At 47.8% G+C, this 23,195-nt stretch overlaps 3 protein-coding genes across 6 annotated transcripts in view; 2 read left to right on the top strand and 1 right to left on the bottom strand.

The window, feature by feature from the left end:
* Window positions 1-13,523, top strand: part of LOC122630114 (fringe glycosyltransferase) — a 28,852-nt gene extending 15,329 nt beyond the window's left edge. The window contains exons 7-10 of the mRNA XM_043814249.1: window positions 7,384-7,469; window positions 11,031-11,196; window positions 11,574-11,659; window positions 12,165-13,523. Of these exons, the coding sequence (XP_043670184.1) occupies window positions 7,384-7,469; window positions 11,031-11,196; window positions 11,574-11,659; window positions 12,165-12,222 (396 nt within the window). The 3' untranslated portion in view covers window positions 12,223-13,523. The remainder of the gene's footprint in view (window positions 1-7,383; window positions 7,470-11,030; window positions 11,197-11,573; window positions 11,660-12,164) is intronic.
* Window positions 13,524-13,961: 438 nt separating this feature from the next.
* Window positions 13,962-23,195, bottom strand: part of LOC122630112 — a 40,181-nt gene continuing 30,947 nt past the window's right edge. The window contains exon 10 of the mRNA XM_043814239.1: window positions 13,962-14,844. The gene's annotated coding sequence lies outside the window, so the exon portion shown is untranslated. The remainder of the gene's footprint in view (window positions 14,845-23,195) is intronic.
* Window positions 17,409-23,195, top strand: part of LOC122630111 — a 53,399-nt gene continuing 47,612 nt past the window's right edge. Inside the window, exons 1-3 of one of the 4 annotated variants that reach the window (XM_043814235.1) lie at window positions 17,444-17,786; window positions 18,642-18,970; window positions 19,787-19,998. In XM_043814235.1, coding sequence (XP_043670170.1) covers window positions 19,992-19,998 — 7 coding nt within the window. In that variant the 5' untranslated portion in view covers window positions 17,444-17,786; window positions 18,642-18,970; window positions 19,787-19,991. The other 3 variants (XM_043814234.1, XM_043814232.1, XM_043814233.1) reach the window with 3 other exon arrangements.

Raw genomic sequence — 23,195 nt, 5'->3', positions numbered from 1 at the left:
CCCCCGCCGATCCCTTCTCGAACTTATCTCCGCACGGTCTCTCTTCATTCAGCCTCGTTACGATACCGGTCGAACCAGTATCGTTGCTCGAAATCGCTCGCGTACGTCCATCGCATACGTTCGTGCCCGTAAACCGTGACTATCGATGACGCGTAAGGTAACCCACTTAGCGCGAGACATAATCTTACGCAAAACATGATTTCCGTTCGAATGCCGATCGGCGTGTACGCATGCTCGCTCGTACGTTGTTATTATCGTCCGTATCCGTTGTACTTGGCATTCGATCGTTTTTTTGAAGAGCGAAACACGTAAGACGGAAAGCTTTGCGATTCGTTGGAAAATCATCGTTCGTTGCTCGTCGTAGGTTCGTTGCCGTTTAGTTTAGCAGCCTCTCGAGTCCTCCTTCCGCTAACGCTCGGCAAGATGTAGAAGCAGCCGGTCTGGCGTCTCCCGCGACCCCCCATGGGTGTGGTACCATCTTCCGACGAGCGAGATTATGGTCTTCCTTCGTCGACGACGGTACTCCCCGCGGGCTGCACGTACTCGTATATTATATTTGCTCGAGAAATCTCGAGACTTCGCGTGGAGGTAGATATAGAAGGCGGTATATAACAGGGTACGTACGTGCGCACGAGTTCCACCGCTATAGACCGCGTATGCATATAGCGGAGCACGCGTTAGAGCGCAAGAGTGGTATACCTGCCGGTTATGCTCGTCGAGCCGAGACGAACGTTTTTACGATTTCTTCCTTGCTCTTTGCCACGCCCAAAATCGATCGTTCGATTCGACAAATTTGAACGATGCTTTAATATCTCGATTATCCCTTTTAGGTACGGCCGCGCGAGCGGCTTGACGCGCGCGCGCACCCGTGCTTTCGAAAGTATCTAGAGGTTCGTTCGCGAACAAAAACCTAAAGAATACACGAGGGATATAAGAAGGTGTTCTTTAAGCTGCAACGTAGGGATAATCGACTCTGCTGAAAGCGTTCCTACGTAACGTACGTCGTTAGTTTGCATTCTTTCGCAAGGTGGTGCAACCGCAAACGGCGTCGCCGCCGGTTCACGTCGTAGCACCTTTCTAGCGGGTGAAAGGATTACTCGCGCGTGTTGCCGCTCGCCGGAGAAACAGAAGGCGATAGCTCCTGCGTCTACCCAAAACGAAAACGGTAGCGTCCTTTCCGTGATCGAGCGTCTTCGATTATCGTCGACTTTCGGATAATTCGCTCCTCCCTTTTTCTACGCCGGTCGCGTCTCGTCGATCGTACGAATAGACCGGCGTCGATCCTTGATCTCTTTTACCTCGGACACGATCGAGATACGCGTGCAACGGACACCACGCCCCGGGTGAAAGGGCGATCTCCGAGGCCCACCGACGAAAGAGATAGATGGAGAGAGAGAGAGAGAGAGAGAGAGAGAGAGAGAGAGAGAGAGAGAGGAAACTCGCGGACGTAAAAGTCGGACAGCGTTGAGAAATAAAAGAGTAAGAGGATACCATCGACGTCGAACTATACGTTCAACGAAGAATCGATGGTCGGTAGTTGGTCGTTGACGAAATGGTCGTTTTGTTTTTTAGACCATTTCAGTTTAGAAATAAACTGCCAATGAACCGTAAAGCAGAAACTTACGACCAGCGATATAAGCAGGAAAATGTATCTGCCTACGCTTGAGCGTGCTGTCTCTGTGGGGATCGACGAGCGAGAAGAGAGAAGAGAACGTTAGGCGTTTCTAACGTCCGATACGGCTCGATGCTCGTCGACAACGCGCGTCCCTTTTAACGTTAGCCAGAGTCGTGTCTTTTGCTTGCATATATATGTAACTACAAGTACATGTGCGTTTATGGCCGTTAGGCGATATGTACCAGAGCTCTCCGGGTAATAATGGTCTGCTCGACGTTTCGCTTGGTTTAGAAAGCAAATTGGCTCTGAAGAATCGACATAGTCTTTTCCTCGTTCCTTCTCTCTCTCCCTCTCCCTCTTTCAGTATCTCAAAGACGTTGATATATCGATATAGTCTTGATCGACGATGTTCGTTATCTGAGGCTATCTTATAACGATCCTTTATATCGCTCGAGTTTTTTTTTTTTTTTTTTCAATGGAGTTTCAAGTTTAACAGAATCCCTTTAAATTTTGTAAAAGATATAGAAAGTTTGACCATTTCGATAAGCCGGGATAACGTTAAATCGTATCTCGCTTACAAAAGTTTGCCTCGTGTTGGAGTTTGCGTTTGCGTCGTCTTGGGCGTGTCCTCGGCTAGTCGCGAGCGCGTTGCATCTTCCGTGCTTGGGTCTGTTCATCTCGAGAGGTCGCGAAAAGGAAGAAAAAGAGAGAGGCGAGGTGGAAGAGAAGCGAGACGCCAAAGATACGGAGCTCCAACGTGAAAGGATATGAGAGAGAGAAAGAGAGAGGAAAAAGGAAAGGAGGAACGGTAGGTGGCCACAGCAGGAAGGCGGTAAGGTAAGCCCGCGGCTCGGTAGTGGTCGCATTAATCATTCGAGAACGTAGAAGAAGAAGGTCTGACAATCTTTTGAAATACGACGCGTTTTATTAAAGTCATTTATCGAATCCGCGGCCCGGATCGCTGCCGATAATTATCGGCTACCATTCGTCTAATGGACACACACAGAGAGAGAGAGAGAGAGAGAGAGAGAGAGAGGGAGAGAAAAGTCCGACGTTCCACTTTCGTCTTCGACATTTGAAACACGAAAATTCGCGTAGAGGAAGAGAGTTTGAAAAATTTTCGAGTAGTAAAGTCGCTTCGTCAATGTTCCAATAATCAAGAAAATGTTCCGATAGAAGAAGATAGTAGGCACAACGCGAGTCGGTATACGATGCTCGTTCCACTTACGGCCCTTCCGCTCGAACTAATGGAAAACCGCAGAGCGGGCGGTCACGCGGAACGACGATATTCGTTGGACATCGTAAGAGGCTTAACGGAGGAAGAGTTCTAACGTTACGTTCGGATTTTATTTAGTAGTAGTATTTAGCAGTTAGATAGCACGAGACGTCTACCGTTTCTAAAATCGCACGAGTAAGACGATTTCTGGGTGCGATTTCCGTGCGACACCTCTCACGATGCGGTCAGAAAATCGCACCCTGTATCCGCGTTACTCCGAGGCACTCGTGCGTACACGCGGATGTGTGACACATGTCGTGCATTCCGTGTTTGCTACCTCTCTCTCTCTCTCTCTCCGCGCTACCCCCCGCCCTCTTTCTTATCTTTTTCATCTTTTTCATTTCTTCCGTCCCTTTTCTCATGTCACAAAGTCATTTCGCTGACGTGAAAGCGGGATTATTATTATTCCATGAGACTCGCGTTTCTGCGGCTTTCTCGAAAGAAAAACAACGAGTCTCGAATCTCCTTTCGCTCGTTCGTCCCTTTGCCCTTACGATCGCTGCGGTTTCTGGACGAAGAGTGGTACGGATCGATGGAGAAGAGTTCGAAGAAGAATAGAACGAAGTAGCTGAAAGAGGAAGGGAGCTTCGTGGCAATCATCCTACATTACGGAGAGGCGCGACCCATTCTCGACGGAGCGTTCTTCTTTTCCCTCTTCGCGTATTTTCGGCGGTCCCTTTGTGTCGTTGCACGTATTAAGCTCTCAGCGTCGATTAAACAGCGACGATAATGGACAAAGTTTGTCTTTCTTCCGTTCGACGTCAAAATTGTACGTGAAGGTATTCTTTCGCGAACAGCGCGGTCGCACGGTGGCAACGGCGCGAGACGATTGGTCGCATCGGGCGCCACCACCGCTAAAAATGTTAATAATAATAATAATAATAATAATAACAATAATGATAAAAAGAAAGCGAGGAGAAATTAACGGGGAATGCGCCGAGTACACGGAGCTTCCCTCTACGCGGCTAATTGCGTTAAGATAATTAAATCGAGCGCACCGTGCGATTCCGTGTAATTACGAGGCGTTCCACGGAATGCCGATTTAATTTCTTCTCGTCGTCCTCCTCCTCCTCCTCCTCCTCCCCCTCGGCTTTTCCTTTGCCTCGGAGCTTTGCCGATAGAGCTCTTCGAAGAGAGGAGTAAATTTTTGCGTTCGCGTGGATCGATTTTTAATTTTAACGAGGCGAGCGGAGCAGTCTCGAGAAGGTCTCCCAAGGGAGTTCTAGAATCGAAAGAAAGAATACCGTGCGACTCGCCTCCTCCTCGTCTAGTTCTTCCGGAAAGCAGGAAAGAAAAGGGCAGGGGAGGCAGAACGCGTTACGAACGTGGGAATTGTTCGCGGGGTGCAGACGTCCGTGAAGTCGATTCCCTCTCGGTCGTTGCATTTTCGTGTTTGCTCTACCGGAAAATCAATATCATTTATGAAGACGATATTTTTTTTATGTACCGTTATTATTTTTTACGTCCTAACGTTCCGAGAGCGTAAGGATCGAAGTAACATGTAAGCCAGGAATAATGGAGAACGGGACGGTTGACTCGCTAAAACGTAACGCTGAAAGTCAACGATCCGAAGAAAAACGCACCTGTCATCGGCGCGATTACCTATCCCGAACGTCGATAAGCTTGAATTACGCGCGCAACTCGATACCAACGAGAAGCGAATGAAACCCGTTTCGTCGAGTTTCTATTTCGTTTTCGAAATCTCCTCGTCGATAAATTGGTGACTCGTCTTCCATTAGCTTTTCGCGTTGCATCGGAACTTGGCACAAGGGACCGGACGTTTTAATAAAGAGCAGCCAACTAAGACGATTTTAACGTTAACGAAGCCTTTCGTAATTGCGTTCACCGCTGGCATTGTTCGTAGAAACGAGCGGAATTACAATGGGTGTGTTCGCGTGACCCGTGACGACCGTAAGTACTACGCGAGTACGTCGACCAAGCGGAAGAAAAAAATAAGAATCTCGGCTCACGCTTCTCGATGGCTTTGCAATTTTCTTCGAGGGTCGTTGTACCATAAGAAAAAAGTAGTCTCGCGCGATACTTTATTAGTATCATATGTGGAGGGAAAGAGTAAAAGAGGGCTGCGAAGGAGGGAGACTCGCTCGTGACCCATGACGGCCTCCACGAGCACGCCGACTCTAGATGCGTATCCTCTCCTCCTTGCTTCGCCTTCGGCTAAGGTGGAGAGGATAGAGAAACGGATGCTACGGTTCCTACTTGCTCACGTACGCTACCTCCATTTACTTCCATATTATTATAGCCGGTCGCCTCTCTCTCTCTCTCTCTCTGTCTATCTCTATCTCCTGGCACCATCTTTCTCTCGCGCCAACAACGGAGAATCGACGTTACCACGAGCCATGCCTTTCTTACTCCCTCTCCAAGATTTTTTATCGTCCCTACGTGTTTTTGTCAATACACGTAGCTGTACATAATTCTATAGAAAGATAGGACGTACGGTTTACGCGGCAGTAAGAGACGAGGCGGCAAAAGAGAAATAGCTCGAATCGTTTTTCCCAAGACTTTCCATCTTGGATCTATTTTTCCCTTTTCGAGGAGTGGAAGCTCGTTCGCGCTCCCCCCTTCCCTCCCCACCTCTCGCGCCACGAAATTATCGGATCGTTCCCATCTCCTCTATTCTCACAGGCTAAATCGAGCGAGATTCTCCTTTCCTTTTTTCCATCTTCTCTCCTTTTGTTCGCGGCAGCACCACAACACGTGTAGACACACGTACGGCAACAACGTGATTTTCTCCGATCGCCCGTGTTCGAGCACGCGCGAACGAGCGAACCCGCCTCTCACCCGTAATTATTATACGTTAATAACGACCGCCTTTAACTCCCGCTTTATTATTACTCGCTCGTTCGAATCGCCATTCTATACCACGACCGGCTGCCTCGCTCGTTTTCCTAATAACCATGATTATATATCGATAGAACGTAATAAACAATGCGGATCGTTAGAGATCAGCGATCGGTGGGTTCTCTTTTCGATGGTTTTTTTTACCAAGCAATTCTTACGCGTTTCTCGCACGTGATTAGAATAAATTTCGTGAGCGGTTCGCGAGTACAAGTGCAGAGGATCGAGTCAAAGGTAGAATAGAAAACGTAAATACAGGCGGATACGTAAGCGCGTGCATAGCCATCGAAGATTCGCCGATCGAACAGCGCGCGACCTTGTGTTATTCAAATGCACCGGAGCCGAGGAGAGAAAACAAAGAGCTGACTCGCGCCCCCTTGTAAAAGCGGCTCGATTCTATCTACCGTTCCTATCCTTCTTGTATATCTAATGCGTCCGTGAGGTCCCGTCCGTTCCTCCTTGGGAATGCGATACGACTACCGCGTCTACCGCGCGCGTGTCGCTCTTCCATCGTCGTTTCTTCCCTCTATACTTTGCCCCAAAATTCTCTTATTTAGTTTCACCATCGGCGGTCCGCTTACTCTCCTCGAGCGATTATTATCGAATCAGAAGGAAGAAAGCGCAGACCTACTTGGCTAGAAAAGAAACAAAAAAAAAAAGAAGAGAAGGATGTGGTTAGACTTATAACGGTAACGGTCCACGATAGCCTCTCGTTACTTGACCTTACGATCATACACGTATAAGTCGAGATATAGGAAGGGACGGAAGGCTGCTCGCTGGCGGGCACGCTACGTATCGTGCTGGTGCACGTACCACACCCAGGCTAGGAAAGTACGGCCGGGAGAGAGAGCGAGAGCGAGAGAGAGAGAGAGAGAGAGAGAGAGAGAGAGAGAGAGAGAGAGAGAGATATCGAAAGAGATGGTATCGCTCCTACAAGTCCGACCGTAATGGCCGGCAAGCAACGATGGCGATCCTTCGGAAATCGGCTCAACGCTCGTAACTCTCTCGAAACGTTCTTTCCAACGTTCGTTTCTCTTCCTCCTTCTCTCCGCTGGTTAGTGGATTCGTTTGTTATTCGGTTCGTGCGGTTCGTGCGGATCGAGCGAGAGAGGGGAAGGGGGAGGGCAGCGTGTCCGAGTTTCCAGGTCAGCGGGAAGAAGTCGATCGGAAGCGAGTTCCGTTTCTTTTTCTTCCGCCGCCCTTCCTCCCTCCATCCTCGACCTTGCCGCTATCTTTCGCGATCGGTGAAAAGTACCGTTCTTCGGGACTAGCCAGAGACGCCGTCGAGTTCTCTTCGATGGCCTTCGGGCTACGACGGCTCGTTCGAAAGATGGAAATTGGATAACCGATAGAAAATTTATCGTCGAGAGGAGAAAGTGGAAAATCGACGATCTCCCTCGCTCTCGGAATCTCGGGAAGGATCGTCGATCGATTTGTCAGAAGGGAGCGCGACGTGACGCGATTAAGGTCGATCGATCGAAGCATCGATATTTCCGGATCGATAGCTAGATCGAGCAAGAGCGAAACGATCGTTCCTGCCATCCTCGATAGAGATACCCAGCTGGTCTAGTCCTTTCTACTAGAGATCGATCTATCGAGCCTCCGATCGTACTCACTTTATTTCTCTATGTTGCAGCAAAAGGTCAGATTCTGGTTCGCTACGGGCGGAGCTGGATTTTGCATCAGCAGAGCGTTAGCCCTGAAAATGACGCCGCTCGCTGGGTGAGTCCATTTATTTCGTATCAACGAGACTCTTTGCTCTACGTTACGTTCTATGGCGCGACGTTTAGGTCACGGCGCACGGCCTGTCGTCGAACGAACGATGATTCTCGAGAATGGAAGGTCGAAAGGGTTCGCTTTAACGTACTGATCGTAAATCATTATTTACGGCGCACGGTGGTCGATTGTTTGTCTTTGCTCGTTTCTTGCAACCAATCACCTCGAGCTCTTTATCGTTATTAACGATGTCAAAAGGTGCTTGACCGAAGGAAAAAGAAAAGACGAATCGTTCGAATCTCTACATCTCGCTATTTCTCTATATTTCGATCGGTCGTTTCTAGCGTTCGAAGTAATAAACGCGCGAAAGGCGATGGGGAGTGCGTGAGACACGCGATACCGACTCGATCCCTCTCGTTTATTTCATTTTTTTTCTATCCTATTATTTTTCTTCTCCATTTCCTCTCGCTTCTTTCTCCCGTTCAGCTTGTTCCTTTCAACTTTCGTCCTTCCGAGTCGTAATAGCCAGCGATTACGCTCGCGGAAATGCTTCGTCACGGAGCTGCCTACGAATCTTTCCGTTGTTCTCCTCCCTCTTTATTTCGAGTTAGGATCTTTACGCGAGACTCGAGGCGACCACCCTTTGAGAAATTCCAGCGGGAAGCGAACCGACTTCCGGAGAGTTAACTTTTCGCTACTCGCTTTTTACGGATTACGCCTTGTACATATATACGCGTATACATATACATATACCTACATACGCGTGTGTATATATATATATATATATATATATATATATATATAGAGAGAGAGAGAGAGAGAGAAGAGATCTTTGTAGCAGAGCGCAGCCATGTCCGTGGATCCTCCACCAGAAATGTTGATTATCCGTCGCTCGTTCGATCGGCTGCGTAGGAATGGCGCCCGTCGTCGGCAGACGTTCCGCTCATTGATTTTCCAAAGGACGTGTCTCGCATCGATATCACCGAGAGCCCACGATCGACCGTGATCGTTCCAACGCCAACGTCTTTGTCGTCGATTCTTCGACATTGACATCGAACTCGCCGATCCGGACGTTTAACATCGACCTTTTTAACGTCTCCGGGTAGGGAGCGTTTACTTTAGCAAGACGCAAATCGCGATAGTAATCGTCGAGTTTGATTTTTCCAATACCTCCCGCATCGCGAAGCACCGTGGTTCTTCTTTGCGTCGAGATCGAGAGATTCGACGAATCTCCGGGACGAATTTACCGGGCGTCAATCGGCGCACAAAGAATATACGACACACGGGATAAGGAATAATGGACGGTTCTCGTGATCGGGAACCGGGCGCTTAATTAGGAACGAACGAAGCGAGTAAGAGACGGCTCTCTCGCTCTCGCTCTCTCTCTCCGTCTCTCCTCTTTCTCCTTTCTCCTTCTCGCGACGATAGCGTCGAGACGAGCGACGTACGATTGCCACCCACGAGTTTACGATTGCGCGCGCACGAGCTTGCTCCGCGATAAGACCGCAGCGAGGCTAACTTTTTCCTTCTCTTCGTTGCGCTTATGTTTATGCATTATGCATTATGCATTATGTTCCCATATTCGCTGCGCGTTTTGCGAATTCCATGCCCGGGCCGGAAATTTCAACTATGTTGTCTCGTATGCGCGTAGCTTTCGCCAGAGAGAAAGAGAGAGAGAGAGAGAGAGAGAGAGAGAGAGAGGGAGGGAGAGAGAGAGGGAAGAAGAGAAGAAGCCGAGGTGATTCGACGAAGCTCGGCCCCGAGCTCTCTTCGATTCCATTATTGCTCGCTTAATTGGATTCCTCTCCGGCGATCGCCAGTGATTCCTGCTCGCGCGCCTATCGGCATCCACTGAACCTCGTCAAACCAATTTGGGCATTCCCGCTGTAGCTACGTTCGCCACCGTTCTTTTCCTTTCGTTACCTCTTCGATCTATACCAAATGCGATCCGAGAGCAATCTTTCAGGATTCATCATGGTGTATCATTAAAGTCGAACGAATCCAACGCCAAATAATATAATAATATAACGTACAATGGTACCTATCGTTCGTTCGAACGAGGAGAAATTTGCAACGGATTAGCAAAGTGAAATCTCGTTCCTTTGCCTCCTACGGAGTTTCTCTTGCGATCGTAGATCAAAGAGTGGATTTTCGTTTGGAGGCGCGAAGCAGGGACTATCCTCGAGAGCCCGGGCAAAATCGAGATCCCCCCCCCCCCCACCCCGTCTCTTAGGAATCCTTTTCGGCCGAGCTTATTAACGGAGAATTTCGAGGGAATCCGCCCGAGTGAAATATTTCGTTCGGTGACGCGTCCGTCGTCGGTCGTTATTTAACACTGAAGCAAGACGAAAAGCGGCGGCCCTCCCCCGGTTTGCGACGTAAACCCCATCGGCGAGAAGACCCCTTTCTTCCTTTCTTTCCGGCTCGCTTAACCTCGAAAATTTCGTTTTCGTCGAGGCAGGTATTTTAACGAGGACGATATTCCGTGTCGGCGGTTCCGAAAGGACGAGGCCGTCTCATCGGACGGGAGGGGGAGTGAGATAAAAGGGTGGAGAAAAGGGTACGCGATTTCGGGACTAATCTGGCCAATTAAAAAGAGCCACGACCGCCTGGTCGGGACGGAATGGAGAATCCACCGATGGTATTCGCTAATGAGTACGCCTGCCGAACCTACCGTGTCTCTTTTCCGTGCGCGGTGCCACTCGTCCGTCGTTGCTCCGAGGACGCACTCTCCAATGGCTCCCATTCGGAACGCGTTGCTCCTTCCTCTATATCGCCGTTATCTTGTTTTACCTACTCGACTGCACCTGCGCCAACCTGACTACTTGCGCCTCTCTTCTCCCTCTCTTCCTTTACAACCGGTCAAGGAACTCGCTCGCGTTCGCGCGCGCTACCGCTCCGTCCTTCGCGGTCAAACTACGATTTTTCCGCTTTGCCAAACGATCGCGCTTTATTCGTTTTTCTCTCCTCGACGATGAGTTTGTTCATTCTCGAATACCTCTCTCGTTCGAATTTCTCTTCCTTTCAGCGGTTTGCCTTTGAGAGTCGCAACCGCTGTCTCGCGTTTCTAAGGTGGTGGCCGATATATAGACCGGTTCGATGAACTTTGCGACTACCGCAGGTTGGGTCCTCTAATTGGGACGATTTATGCCCTGCCGTCTCCGTATCCGTCTCGTCCCGTCTCGTCTCGTCTCGAGCTCGAGTTCACCAACGAACCGACAAACCAACTCGCTTTTCGTCGTAAAGCAAATATCGAGAATCTATGCGCTTAATATACGTACGTAGGTGCATACGTTCACGTATGCGTACGTACGCATATACGTATGCCGTAAAGAGTCGCAAATTTTTTCTCCAACCAGTTTCTCTCGAGCTCGCGAGCCGCGAACGCGTCGACGGGAAGAAGGGATCGGGAAGGTGAACGAGTCAACGGCAGGTGCGTCGAGGAGCTTAATCCGCTATATGCTTGGAATCTTGCCAAATTAAGGGCCAATTTTTTTTGCTCTCGGCATTGTACGAGTCGGAGAAAAGCAGGATACTTTATTTATATCATTAATTCGTCTTTCGCAGAGGCGGAAAGTTCATCACCGTAGGCGATAGGATCAGGCTACCCGATGACGTAACCATGGGATATATCATCGAGTACCTTTTGAAGAAGCAGCTGACGGTGATCGAGCAATTTCATTCGCATTTGGAGCCGATGAAGTTCCTCAACAAGGACACCTTTCACGAGCAGGTAATTTTCTCGTTATCGAAGGAGTAAGGAAAACGCGCTCGAATGGAATTCCCTCCTTCGTGATTGAGAAATTCGAGAATGCAAAAGTGCGTGTAAAAAATATATATATATATGTGCACATAATAATTGAAGTAAAAAATTTAAATATCCCAAGGCACCTCGCAACAACGACAAATTTATCTACTACCTACTATTTACGTTCCTACTTTTCATGCTCGGTTAACCGTAAAAACGGAAGCCACTCGGCTCTACGCTCGATTCGCTTCGATGACACAAATATTTGATTCCTCTCGAATGCCTTGCTCGCGTATTTGTCGTTCGACGTTCGCGCGCGTGCTCTTTTATTTAATTTTCTCTTTTTTTTTTTTTTATCGCAGGTATCTTTCAGCTACTCGAAAGGCGCACGAGACGAGTGGAATATTTTGAAAATCGATGGATTCGATACGAAGGAGGATCCAAGAAGGTAAGTCTTCCGGATCGTCTCTTTTTTCTTCTTTTTTTCATCACGATTATCTAAACTCTGAGGCAAGAAGAGTAAAGACCGAGTATAATAGGCGAGAGAAGCGACGTTTCTCGGTTCGTTCCCTAAGGTTCTCTCGTAAAAGCTTCAATTACTTGTATAATTGGCGCGTCCGCGTTTGCGAGGAGGACCGAGTGCGTCGGTGAATGTAGAAATATGCGGAGATAGATATATATATATATGTATAGAGAGAGAGAGAGAGAGAGAGAGAGAGAGAGAGAGAGAGAGAGAGAGAGAGAGAAGGAGAGTAGAAGGAAAGGTAACGGCATAAAGATGAGATTGCGCATCGGCCGCTGCTGCTCTTACAACTTTTAATTGACTTTATAATAATTACGCTGTTTAAAACTTTTATGCCGTTATTTCCTCGCGCACTGACAACGTTATCCTACAAAATTGTATATCCTTTATTTTTGTCAAATAAAAGATTTTCTTTTTCTTTTCATTTCAGATTCAAATCCATCCACTGTCATCTCTTCCCACATCTACCGAATTGTCCGCACAGGTGATGATATCAGAGACGACGAGAGTCTTTAATGAACGAAAGAAGAAACGTGGAAGGAGATTCGTTGACGAGAATGCGTATTTTCTGAATCAAATCCGATCTCGAATCGCTCAGATTTTTTGTTTTCTTTTTTCATCGATCGGTAATACGAGCCGATAACGAAATTAAGGCGATAAGATATTCCCTTACTTCCTTGTCTTTCTTGCCGTTCGTAATATTTCATGTAGATAAGGAAGATGCACGTTCTCGAAGAGCGTTAGACGATGATGCCTTTAACCGTGGAAATATTTGAACAATTTGTACATCAGTTTCGTTAACTCGCTTACACAGAAAGTAATTAAGGTAAGAATGTAATTAGTCGTTTAATTCTTCGTAGGCCCGACGTCTACTCGCTTTAAGCATTTAATGATAAATTTTAGTGAATTTTTCTTTTTTTTTTTTTTAAGAAAAATATTAAGGATATCGACGTTTCGTAAGATAAATTTGGAATAGTGATTCGCAAAATTGCGTAATACGATAATCGATCTCTTTCGCGAGAGTTAAAATTATCATATATATATATATATGTATATATATGTATATGTATGTATGCATGTATGTACGTACGTACGTAAGGAACTCGCATATCTTACGTTAAGAAAGCGAAAAAGATGTATTTAAAGCGCATGAATCGAGAAGTTTGTACATAATCATAAAATAGGCGACAAATGACGTGCGCGTTTCTCGCGTCCGAGAAACGAAATTATTTCACGCTAGTCCATCGCGAGGAGAAGTTTGTAAATCGTTGGCGCCTGCATGCGCGAGTATATTACAAAAGTGATACATATCTGTACATAACGAGTAAGAATCGATAGAGCGACATGTTTGATATAGGCTCCTCTTGCGACGTATATGTTACTTTTTGACGGAAAATCGAAGCGACGAGCGTATGGTGTGCAATATGCGCGATTTTTTTTTTCAGAATATTTGCCTGAATTATGGCAATTTTTATTTTTTCCAACTTCTCACTTGTAATTGGGACCAATAGTCGAAAGATTTTTCTTCATAGTTTTCTTTCCTTTTTTTTTTTTTTCTTTGCACCATAGACGTTTCCTGTTTCGGATATTTTCTAATTTATTTGCATTTAACGTAAGCCGATTGAAATATTAAACGCGTATGAAACGTTCGTGCGATTCGAATAAGATGGATAACGAAGAAATCAGGTCGGCCTGTACACGTAGTAGAAAATTTATGGTGGTGCTGGAAACACGAGATGTACAATTACGTTGCGCAATGATGTTTTATATAAGCTGTACATAAACCAAATATGCTTTTTCGTTTTCATAGATGACCTTCGTATATTTTCCTCTTCCGGCTCACGATCCGTCATTCTCATTTTCCAAGTACGTCGTAGAGATATAGAAAAAAAAGATGTCAAGATATACCATAGAATTAGTTTACCATAGAGAGTTACCTTCGGAAAACTACGCTCTCTCCATCGGTTGTTCTAAAGAGCAACCTTGTTGACGGTCGATAAAGTCGGAACCTGTTTAGAAGATAAAAGTATCGACATCGTTGTTCGTCGTATTTGACACGACGCGCGAGTGTAAATCGATAAACGATTCTCGATCATTCTGTACCGCGACGCACGCGCACGAGATGTTTCTTATCGCTTTTGGTAATGGACAGTGATTACCTATGGACGATAAAGTACTTCGCAGCAATTTAGTGTATTTCATACGTCTTGGTTAGATATTCATTCATACACGATAGAAATATTATATCTCCGTCTTGCGAACTTTAAAACGCGCTCTCGATGTTATGTATCATAGAAATTATTAAAGATCGCTTATCAACGGTGGGTAATAAACCGTTTGGTCGGCAATTAAGAATAAACGTAAAATTTGTTGTTATTTCATTCGGAGATCGATCGAACGTATTTTGGAAAAATTGTTTCTACGGGCGAAACGTCGTTTCCTATTAACGTCGTTTCGAAATCGTTCAACGGCGACACTGACGGATGAAATGGAGGGAGAAGGAGAGTCCCGTTATTGGGTCGAAGCGAGAGGAATTGGATATTCGCATGCCGGATATAGAAAATATATTTCATATCCCGTGACGCATATAAAGATTCCCAATTGGCAATCGAGCGGAACCGTACTCAAAATTCTAGCTTAGACTTATCTCGCATCTTTCATCCCTTCCTTCGAGAAAGTACGAGAAAAGTTTTGCGAGGTAAGATGTTTACGGTACTTTTCGCCAAACGACTTTCACCCCTTGCTCTCGAAGAGCAACGTCCATTCGTTACTCCCGAGATCGACTGCGATAGAAAACTTTTCTCCGAGTATTTGACGCGCGGAGATCTTTATTAGAGACATCTCTTTTCCCTCGTGAAAACTTCTTTTTACGACTAATATTTATAGATCGCAAGTTGTCGCTCCTAAGGAAAATAAAATCGTAAATATTTATTCGATGAAAATGATTAACTCGTTTCTTCTTCTTCCTTTTTCTCGATGCGTTCGAAGGAGACCTTCGGCCTCGCAAATGAAATATCGATGACGTAGCCCATAGAGGAACGTAGCACAGGAAAGAGGGCAAAAAAGAAGTTCGCCATTGGAGTCGACGCCTAGAAAGTCCTGGCAGCGAGCTGTAACATCGAAATTTAATAACCGACGTTTCGTTCGTTCGTTGGTCGGTTCGTTCCATTTGACGTTTTCTCAATATCGACGGGCAAGCCTCGTGCCGTTCGAAATTACGAGCCGGACCGCGAATACCGCGATTATTTCGGAGAGGGAAGGCAGCGAGAAGAAAAAAAGAACGCTCGCCGTCCGTGCGATAGGAATTTGATCGTTACTATGTTTGGATCATCGAATTATTAGCGAAACTATGGAATTTCGATCGTCGAAACGCTTCGAGTCGTTGAGAAATTACAGAGAAACGAGTTTCTTCCCGAAGATTCCATTGAGGAGAAAAGTCGCGAGATACGGTTTGCTTCGTTGAATGACGTAAGAAAGGCAGAGGAGGATGGCGAATGGCGTGACGTAAGAGCACCGTCGTGTCGCGAACGTCGAGCACCCTGGACCAACTTCGAACGCCGAATGACTCGAAAGGAGCGGCACGACGCTCGTTAATTACACGCGCGTGGCCCTCGACGCAACGCTTCGCGAATTCTCGCCGACGGATCCGGAGCGAGGCGGAAAGAAGGTCTTTTCGCTCGATCGTAAGATTGGAACGCTCGAGTTCTGGACGTTGGTCCGGCACTGTTCGGCGGACGGAAATGAAGAGAGAGGGAGAGAGAGGGAGGAGAGAATCGTATGTAGGTCGGAACGACGCTCGCAAGACCCGGTTTCGTTCCCATCTCGACCCTTTCTCCGAGGCTGCTTCGCCCCCAAAACCGAGCCTCCCTCTTTCTCCCAATGCGATATCTTCTCCTTGTCCACGTCATAATGCTGGATATTCGCACTCTAACGAGTTTCGTCGTACCGCTCCCTCTCTCTATTCTCTATTTTCGGTATCGTATTAGCATATCGTATAAGTCGAGAGCAGCCTTTCGAGGCCGAGATAATAAAACGCGTACTTTCGCTTTACTCGTTACGCTTAACGAGGAAAAGAACGATCGGTCAAGGGAGGAAAGTTCGTTGGAAACAAGGTCCATTTGTTCGACGAAGCTTTCGGTAACGGTTCGGCAACAGCGATCGTTCTCTCGACGACGAGTTCGAGCTCGAATTTACGGACGATTTCAGGTAAGCGACGCAGGTAAGGGTCTAACTAGTTGGAACGCGTACGTGGTAGTTGGGTAAGAGGAAGCAAACCTCGGAGAATCTCATTCCGCGATCGGAGCGTGCGAAGGAAGACGAACGAGTTAAATTCGCGGCGGAATAGGCGAGAACGTTCTCGTGCAAAGAGACGTCCTGAATATTCAACGCCACGGCAAACGTTTTCATTAGGTAGACCGTAGAAAGAGAGCTCGCGTACCTTTCTTCGTCCCCGCATCTCCGTCTCTTCCTCCAGCATCTCGCGGAATTACAGCGTACGTGCACGGGAACGTACGTCCCGTTCATTACGAACCTTCGACGCTCTAGTATTCCTCCTCACGCCTCCGAAATTTTCTCCAATGGAATTTTCAAGGAGTACGCGTTTCGTTATTGCTCGCAAATCGTAGCAAATGGAATCGCGAATCGAATCGCGGATCGAGGCGCGAATCGACTCGCAAATCGACTCGTGAATCGACTCGCAATCAGGAGGATTTTTGTCACGGGCTCTAATCAGGCCGTCGAATTTCTGGAGCGTCGAAACGATCCCGGGCGAGAGAGTACGGACAATGGCCCGACGGTTGCCTCGTTTCTTTCCCTTCTCGGCGCCTCACGCTCGCGCTCCTCCGGGAATAATAATCTCTCGAGAGATCCTTTCCGAGGAACTTTTCCTTCGCCGTTACTCTTTCGATGGTCGATAGGCGATATTTGTGTGTGCGTGATATGCGCGCGCGCGCGCGCGCGTTAGGCTGTTACAAAGGGGTCGAGGAGCAATAACTTTGAACGGTATTTTCGAATTCCGCGGGCAGCCCTGCGACGGGCCTCAGCGCCGCGCTGCTCCCTTTAATCGTATAATAAACGTGCCTACCGTCGACAGCTGCGCCTTCGGTAATTAAAGCGATGATAAAGGCTTTCGGGAAAGCCGAGTGTTTATCGTTCCAGGCGCATGCGCGTATGGTTATCGAGTCGTCGCCGAGTCAATTAGGGAGAGCGCGCGTGATTCACGTTCGGTCGTACGAGAGGCAAGGCTTTCGATAATTTTTCTAAATTGCTCGCTAGTGCACTTTGCCCGGACGAGAAGACGAACGGGAAGAAAGATAAAAGGAAAAAAGAGAAAAGTAGGTAGCGTCTTTGGGCTCGCGCGCTCGGCGGATTCGATTGTGCGTTCTCGTCGAGCGCGCCACGGCGGAGGGAGGACGGCGGCGGCGGAGGCGGCGGCGGCGGCGGTGGTAGGTCCTCGGATGGTGTAGTCTGCGCGGACTGATCGATATGGAGGGGCGGACGCAATCCAAGGACGCGCTCGGGGGCTGCCGCCGGTGGTCGTGGAGGTGGTCTCGGTGGTGGTGGTGGTGGTGGTGGTGGTGGTGGTGGTGACTGCAGGGTACTGCGAGCCTGTGGACACGGAGCTAGGAACGGGGAACGTCGTCTGTGTGTCGGTGATGCGTGCTAGTCGCGATGCTTCGACCGATACCACTGGTGGGGATTTCTGCGAACGGAGGAGAAGACGAGAGACGAGCGCGACAGGGGAAACGCGAGAGCTGCCGAATAGCGTGCCGAGGGTTTATCAGTGCGAACCGCGACGTCGACGTGGAAACGTCGTTAACGGCGCCGCGCCATTTTCCGGGCCATCCCTCGTCCTCGCTTTAAAACTGGGTCAATCCCTCGTGCGCGAACCGACCGATCGGCCGACCGACCGACCGACCGACCGACCGACTGAACAATTTTTCTTATAATCGATTCCCGCCACGCTTCTTATTTTCTCTTCTCTACGATAGTTTAACTTTCTCATTCGTCTCCTTCTCTTTGAGCGCGCTCGGATCTTTCTTCTCCTAATTGGGTACGAGAATAGTCACTTTCCAACACTTCGACCTTTCTTACGATACATCGACGACACGACGTTTCCTTCAGCCCTTGCGAAAACGATTGAAAAAATATATGTTTCCTTATTCTCTATTCTCTATATTTGATTTTTCTTCTTTAATTCGGAGATCGACTCGCGGTCGAAACGAGTGATTCGCATTTGATCGGAACGTAGGTATACGCGTGTATCGGTGGCTGCATCCCTGGCATTTGTCGTTCGATGGACCGCCGGGTCGCGCGTTCGCGATTCCGTAACCAGGTCAAGCGTGCTCTTTTCTGCGCTGACCTTCGTTATGCGAAATCAACGATTCCTTTCATCCGCGCCGGATCAAACGCATTCGCGTTACTTTCTATTTAATCGTTCCGCCTAGCGAAACCCGAGCAAGAATTTCTATGTCGCTCGACTGTCTCCCTCCTAGAGCAAGCTCGAAATCTACGGAAAGATCAAAATCGACGACGAGTTAACGACGAGTTCTTTTAACGTAATTTAACCTAAAAGAAGAGAAGAAAGTTTGAAGTACGCGTGACACGCGTTCGGAAACGTTTTCTCAAGATGGAGAGCGTTCTTCATCGATCGACTCGAAAGACGTTCGAGCGGCGAAGGAAAAAATAGCGGACTTTCTCCCCCTAGGGGAGCGATATCCTTTTGGACGATCGACGTTACTTTTTTTTTTGTTCTTCTTTACTTCCCCTAGGGAAAAATACCCTTTTCTCCTGGACCCTTTCGAAAACGATCCTTTTCCGTAGTTGGCGCGCATTTTTTATCGCGAGCTTTCCCTCTTTTTATCCATTCCGTTCGAGACCCTTTCTCCAAGTAGAACGATGTCTTTAGGTAGGCGACATCGGAAAGGGATAACGAGCGGTCCAAAGAAGAATGCTTCTCTATCGTATTCGCGGACTGTAACGAATCTCAAAGATAATTGAGTGATCGTGGGAAAAGAGGAAGGAAAGTGCGAAGGAAAGGGAAGATTCAAAGAGAAGAAAAGCAAGAAGAGGAAGAAGAAGGAGAAGAAGTAGAGGAAGAGGAAAGAGTTTGACGTTCGTTAAGAGGTTTCGATAACGAAATGTCAGTTCGTGCCGAGATTCGTCGGAGCACGGCTCCGTCTCTTCTTCGGTGTAACGATATTGCGGAAGGTTGCGGCAAATTTCTCGGTATTCCAGGTACTTAAAGTCCGTTCGTTTTTCTTCACCCCCTTTGAACTCCTCTCTCTCTCTCTCTCTCTCTCTCTCTCTTTCTCTCGCGCGCTAATTCCTTTGACGATCACTCCTCGAATACTTTAGCCTCGAGCGTTTAATCATTTTTCCGTTATTGTCCCCACCGCTAAATTGGAAATTATTCCGACGCGTTATTTTCTTTTCGACGCGTCATTACGGTCCATCGTTCCGGAATTTAATGCGCGATGAAAAGGAAAGAGATAAAAGAGAAAGAGACAAAAAAAGAAAAGAAAAAGAGAGAGAAAGCGTTACTCCGATCGAATTTGGACGAATCGCGGCTTTCGCGCTTTAACGGGAAAACACGTCGTAACCGTAAAGATAATATTTTCGTATAGCGATCGATGAAATCGATATTCGAGACGTTCTCTGGCTCCTCCTCGCCTCTCGTAAAGTTTGCCTCGTACGTTTAAAGAACGTTTAAAGATCGGTCCTTCGGCGTGGCTTTACGTTTCACATACCGAGATTCGAGTTCCTTCTCGAACGTCACGTCCTTGCTCTTTATTTTCGTTCGTTTCTATTCTCGAAGCGAAGACTTTTTTTGGTAGACGCTCGACGAGAATCGAACGAATCCATCGACCGATCGAATTTACGAGGCGACTTAACTTTTAACTCGCGTACGCGAGAACGGTATAAAAGAATAATTTTCATTTCGAGGAGATATCGCGAGACCCGTTCGTAGAGATCGTTGGAACAAACGTATTCTCTCATCCCGATTGGACGAACGCTCATCCTCCTTTCTCACTGGTTCCTGGCGTTTTTCAGTGTTCGGACGACGCTCCTGAAGCTCCCGGCTAGCGAAGCCCGCGGCTCTTACACGTCGGCCCTCGCTTTTTCATGCTGGTAATAAAATTAGAAGCGTCGATAACCTCGCGAAACTCCCTTTCGAGGCTTGCGCATCGAGTGGCGCGCAAATAACGCGGAAGAGCCAGAGAGTGTCCTCGATCGGAAGAGGGTGCAAGTACTCGGCATGAAGGGTGAGTGCGTTCATTTGTTTATTCCCATATCGCACGGCTCCGTGAAGCTCAACTAAAAATAGTCGAGCACCGATATGCGTCCGATCGCCGTACACCGACGCGCGCACGGCTACCAAATCATTACGACGTATATCGTTGCGACGTAAGCATTCCGACGGCGATTCCTCTCCTGGGGACCACGACGTTTTTATTTCGAACGATCGAAACGATTTTTCTTCGTTTCCTTCCTTCGGGCCGGCGCAAACCGACGCTAATTACCTGCGTATAAACCTGCTCTTCGATTTATCATACGTCATTAATCAAGGCGTAAGCTGTAACGTCGAACGGAGCTCTCGCTCTATTAGCCTGTCGATTCGCAGTTATGTCGCGCGTTATTAATTGAAAACGAGAGTCGACTCGCGAGCCGTCCTACACAAAGGGAAAACAATGGTGGACGAGCTGCCACGAGCTTTCCCGTACGAAGGATCTATCGCTGAAATATGGGGCTCGCCTTCGTTCGCGCGAGCCTCGTGAAAAACGTTTCTTACTCGCGAATCGACGCGAGAGTCTCACCGGTAAGGCTTCTACCCAAGAAAGTTTCTCGCCTCTTCTTTCTTCTTTCTTCCTCGCCGAGCACCGATCGATTCGAATTTCTTAATATTATTTTACGGACGGAAAGGGGAGAGAGAGAGAGAGAGAGAAAGAGAGAGAGGAAAAGACGCGATTTTGAGCGAATCTCTACAGTTTCGTATAGTTCGCACGGAAGGGCCACTGCCCTTGCCAGTAGGCATACCCTTCAATCTCTTTCTCTCGCGTCTTCGGTCGTAGAGCCGACAGTTCCATTAAGAAATTGTACGAGGAGACAACGCGTCGCGATGCAGCTCCTCCTTGCTACACCGATGCAACCGAGAACCCGTATTTTTCTTTTTCCTTTCTTTCTTTCCTTCTCTCTTTTTCTTTCTCTCTTTATTCGCGGACACGTATATCGTACGACGACGAAATGGAACTAGAAAAACGAGAGGGAAGGTTCAGGCTTCCGGAAAAAAGGTGGAAAAATTCTTTCTCCGTTTGGGTTTTGCGAGCGCGATATAAAAGTGTAGGACGAGCAGTCGCTTTAATTACGTTTCCTTGGTAGGGAGTCGCGCGTTTCGGCACGACTCGGCGAGGCCGGCGCCAGTGTCGGCGGTCGTGCTCTACGCAAATATTTGTCTCGTCGACCTTAATGGACGACGATTTTTAAGTGGAAAAAGAACGGCCGTGTTCGAGCAACGAATTCGCGGACTCCGAACGTCCTTTCTTCTCTCGGTCACGCTCCTTTCACCGCTCTCTCCACTTTCTCCCTCGCCATTTTTTCCTCACCGTCCAGCGAATTCTCTAATTGTCCTCGCCTTCTCCCTTCCTCAGCGCTACCCGTTAAATCGGCCCTTCGCGATAAATCATAATTATTCTGGTCGCGATTAGTACGAAACAATCCCCTTTCGCTCATCGATCATAATTTCGAAACCGATGAATCCTCGTTAAAACCGCGTTGGTTTCATTTTTCACGTTTCCACGTTTTTCCTTCGACTCGCCTTGACATTATCGCTTCGATCGGTTCTCCTCCATTTAGTTTCTTTTCCGATTCGCCCGCTTACATTTTTTCCCATCGTCTCTTTCTATGCGCGAACAATGGCTACGGCGGATACAAGCTCCCTTTCGTTTCTCTCGATCAATTCGCGAGCTGTTGCGAAACAGTGAAAAAAAATGTAACGCTTCAAGCGTCGTTACGATTGCTTCAAAATAAATAGAATTGGAATAGGGAGAAATCGGAGAGAGAGTAATTAGCGCCGCATTTTTGTGTACCTCGAGTACTCGAGACCGTCTACTTCTGCCCTCTCGACGACATTTGCGTCGTCGATGGTCGAAAGGGTCGGTACCTTTTACGCGAGTCAACGAGATTTTCGAGATTTTTCAGCCGCTTCGAATTCTTTCGAGTGTTTATACGCGAGGCAGAAGAGGCGATTCCTCGAACGAGATGAGACTGGCCGACGGTGTTCGAGGAATCGTAAAGCGATCGTGCGCAACCCCTTCGGCCCAGTTTTCAAGGATTATCGCCGCGTCGAAGCTTACCCGGCGCACGCACCAACTTTCTTTATTAAATATTTTCGATCCCGAGCCAAGGCAGACTCGACGCTTTATTTAGAAACGTACGATAATCGACGCTTCGAGTACGATCGGCTTTGTACTTTGATCAAAGTCGGACGCCGACGATAGGATATTTCCATTAACGAGATTTTCTCTCGTTCCCCGCGGTACCTCCTATACTCTTACCCCCTCACCCCCTTCCGCGAAACTAGTTCTGCTCGTTAGCGGCGGCTTTAAAAAAGTCTGCCTTTCGTTAGCGATCCAAGTTCTCACGCAAAAAATCGACTTTTTGTGCCAAAGTCGACGATCGCCGATAAGGACGCTTCTCGTACGGGACGGATTCGGCACTGTCCCGTCTCGGTCCCAAAAGACGCGTGAACGACGCTCGAGTTATTTTTTAATAAAGCTCTTTCAACGATTGGAAAATCGAACGGCGCTCGATTATAGGTTCGTTCTCCTCGATAGAGGTAGGCGAGCCACTCCGAAGACGTTTATTAAAGTCCATTCTCGAACTGCGCTGGCAGAGTTTTATCTCGTAGATAGTTTTTCGCGGATGAGAGCAGCGATGCGTATCCGTACGGGTAGATGGATAAGTTGCTGGAAGAGTATAAAGAAAACAGTTGGTCGAAGAAAAGTTTTCTCCGCGGGTTGGCGCGTTGCTCTGCTACGAAGAGGGAAGAGCGCTCCGATGAAAGGAAAGAAATGGAGAGAAAGAAGGGTTGACGTGGACCAAGGTGGAAAGTATGTAAGTGGGAAAGTAAGGCGAGCAGGGATGAGAAAAGTAAAAGGGACCGTAGACGGAGAGAAGGAAAGAAGGGAAGGGGATAAAAATTGACAAAGGACAAAGACGGGAAAAGCAAATAGATAAAAAGCGGACGCGAATGGCTATCCTTTTCACGAGCGAAAAGAAATTCAACGATTTGGAAGGTCCTTCGGGTCGTTGTTTCTTTATTTTCCAGGCTGTGTCGACCGATGCGTCGATTATTCGTCGGGCAAAACGGATCGGTGAATCTGGACGCGATCCAGACGTTGGTGGCAAACCAGCCACACCGGGATGGTACCTTTTTAATCTCGCGGCGAAACGAGCGAACCGA

This window comes from Vespula pensylvanica, chromosome 6, assembly GCF_014466175.1.
Source record: "Vespula pensylvanica isolate Volc-1 chromosome 6, ASM1446617v1, whole genome shotgun sequence".
In the NCBI taxonomy this organism is placed as follows: domain Eukaryota; kingdom Metazoa; phylum Arthropoda; class Insecta; order Hymenoptera; family Vespidae; genus Vespula; species Vespula pensylvanica.
This window is presented reverse-complemented; position numbering and strand designations above follow the sequence as displayed.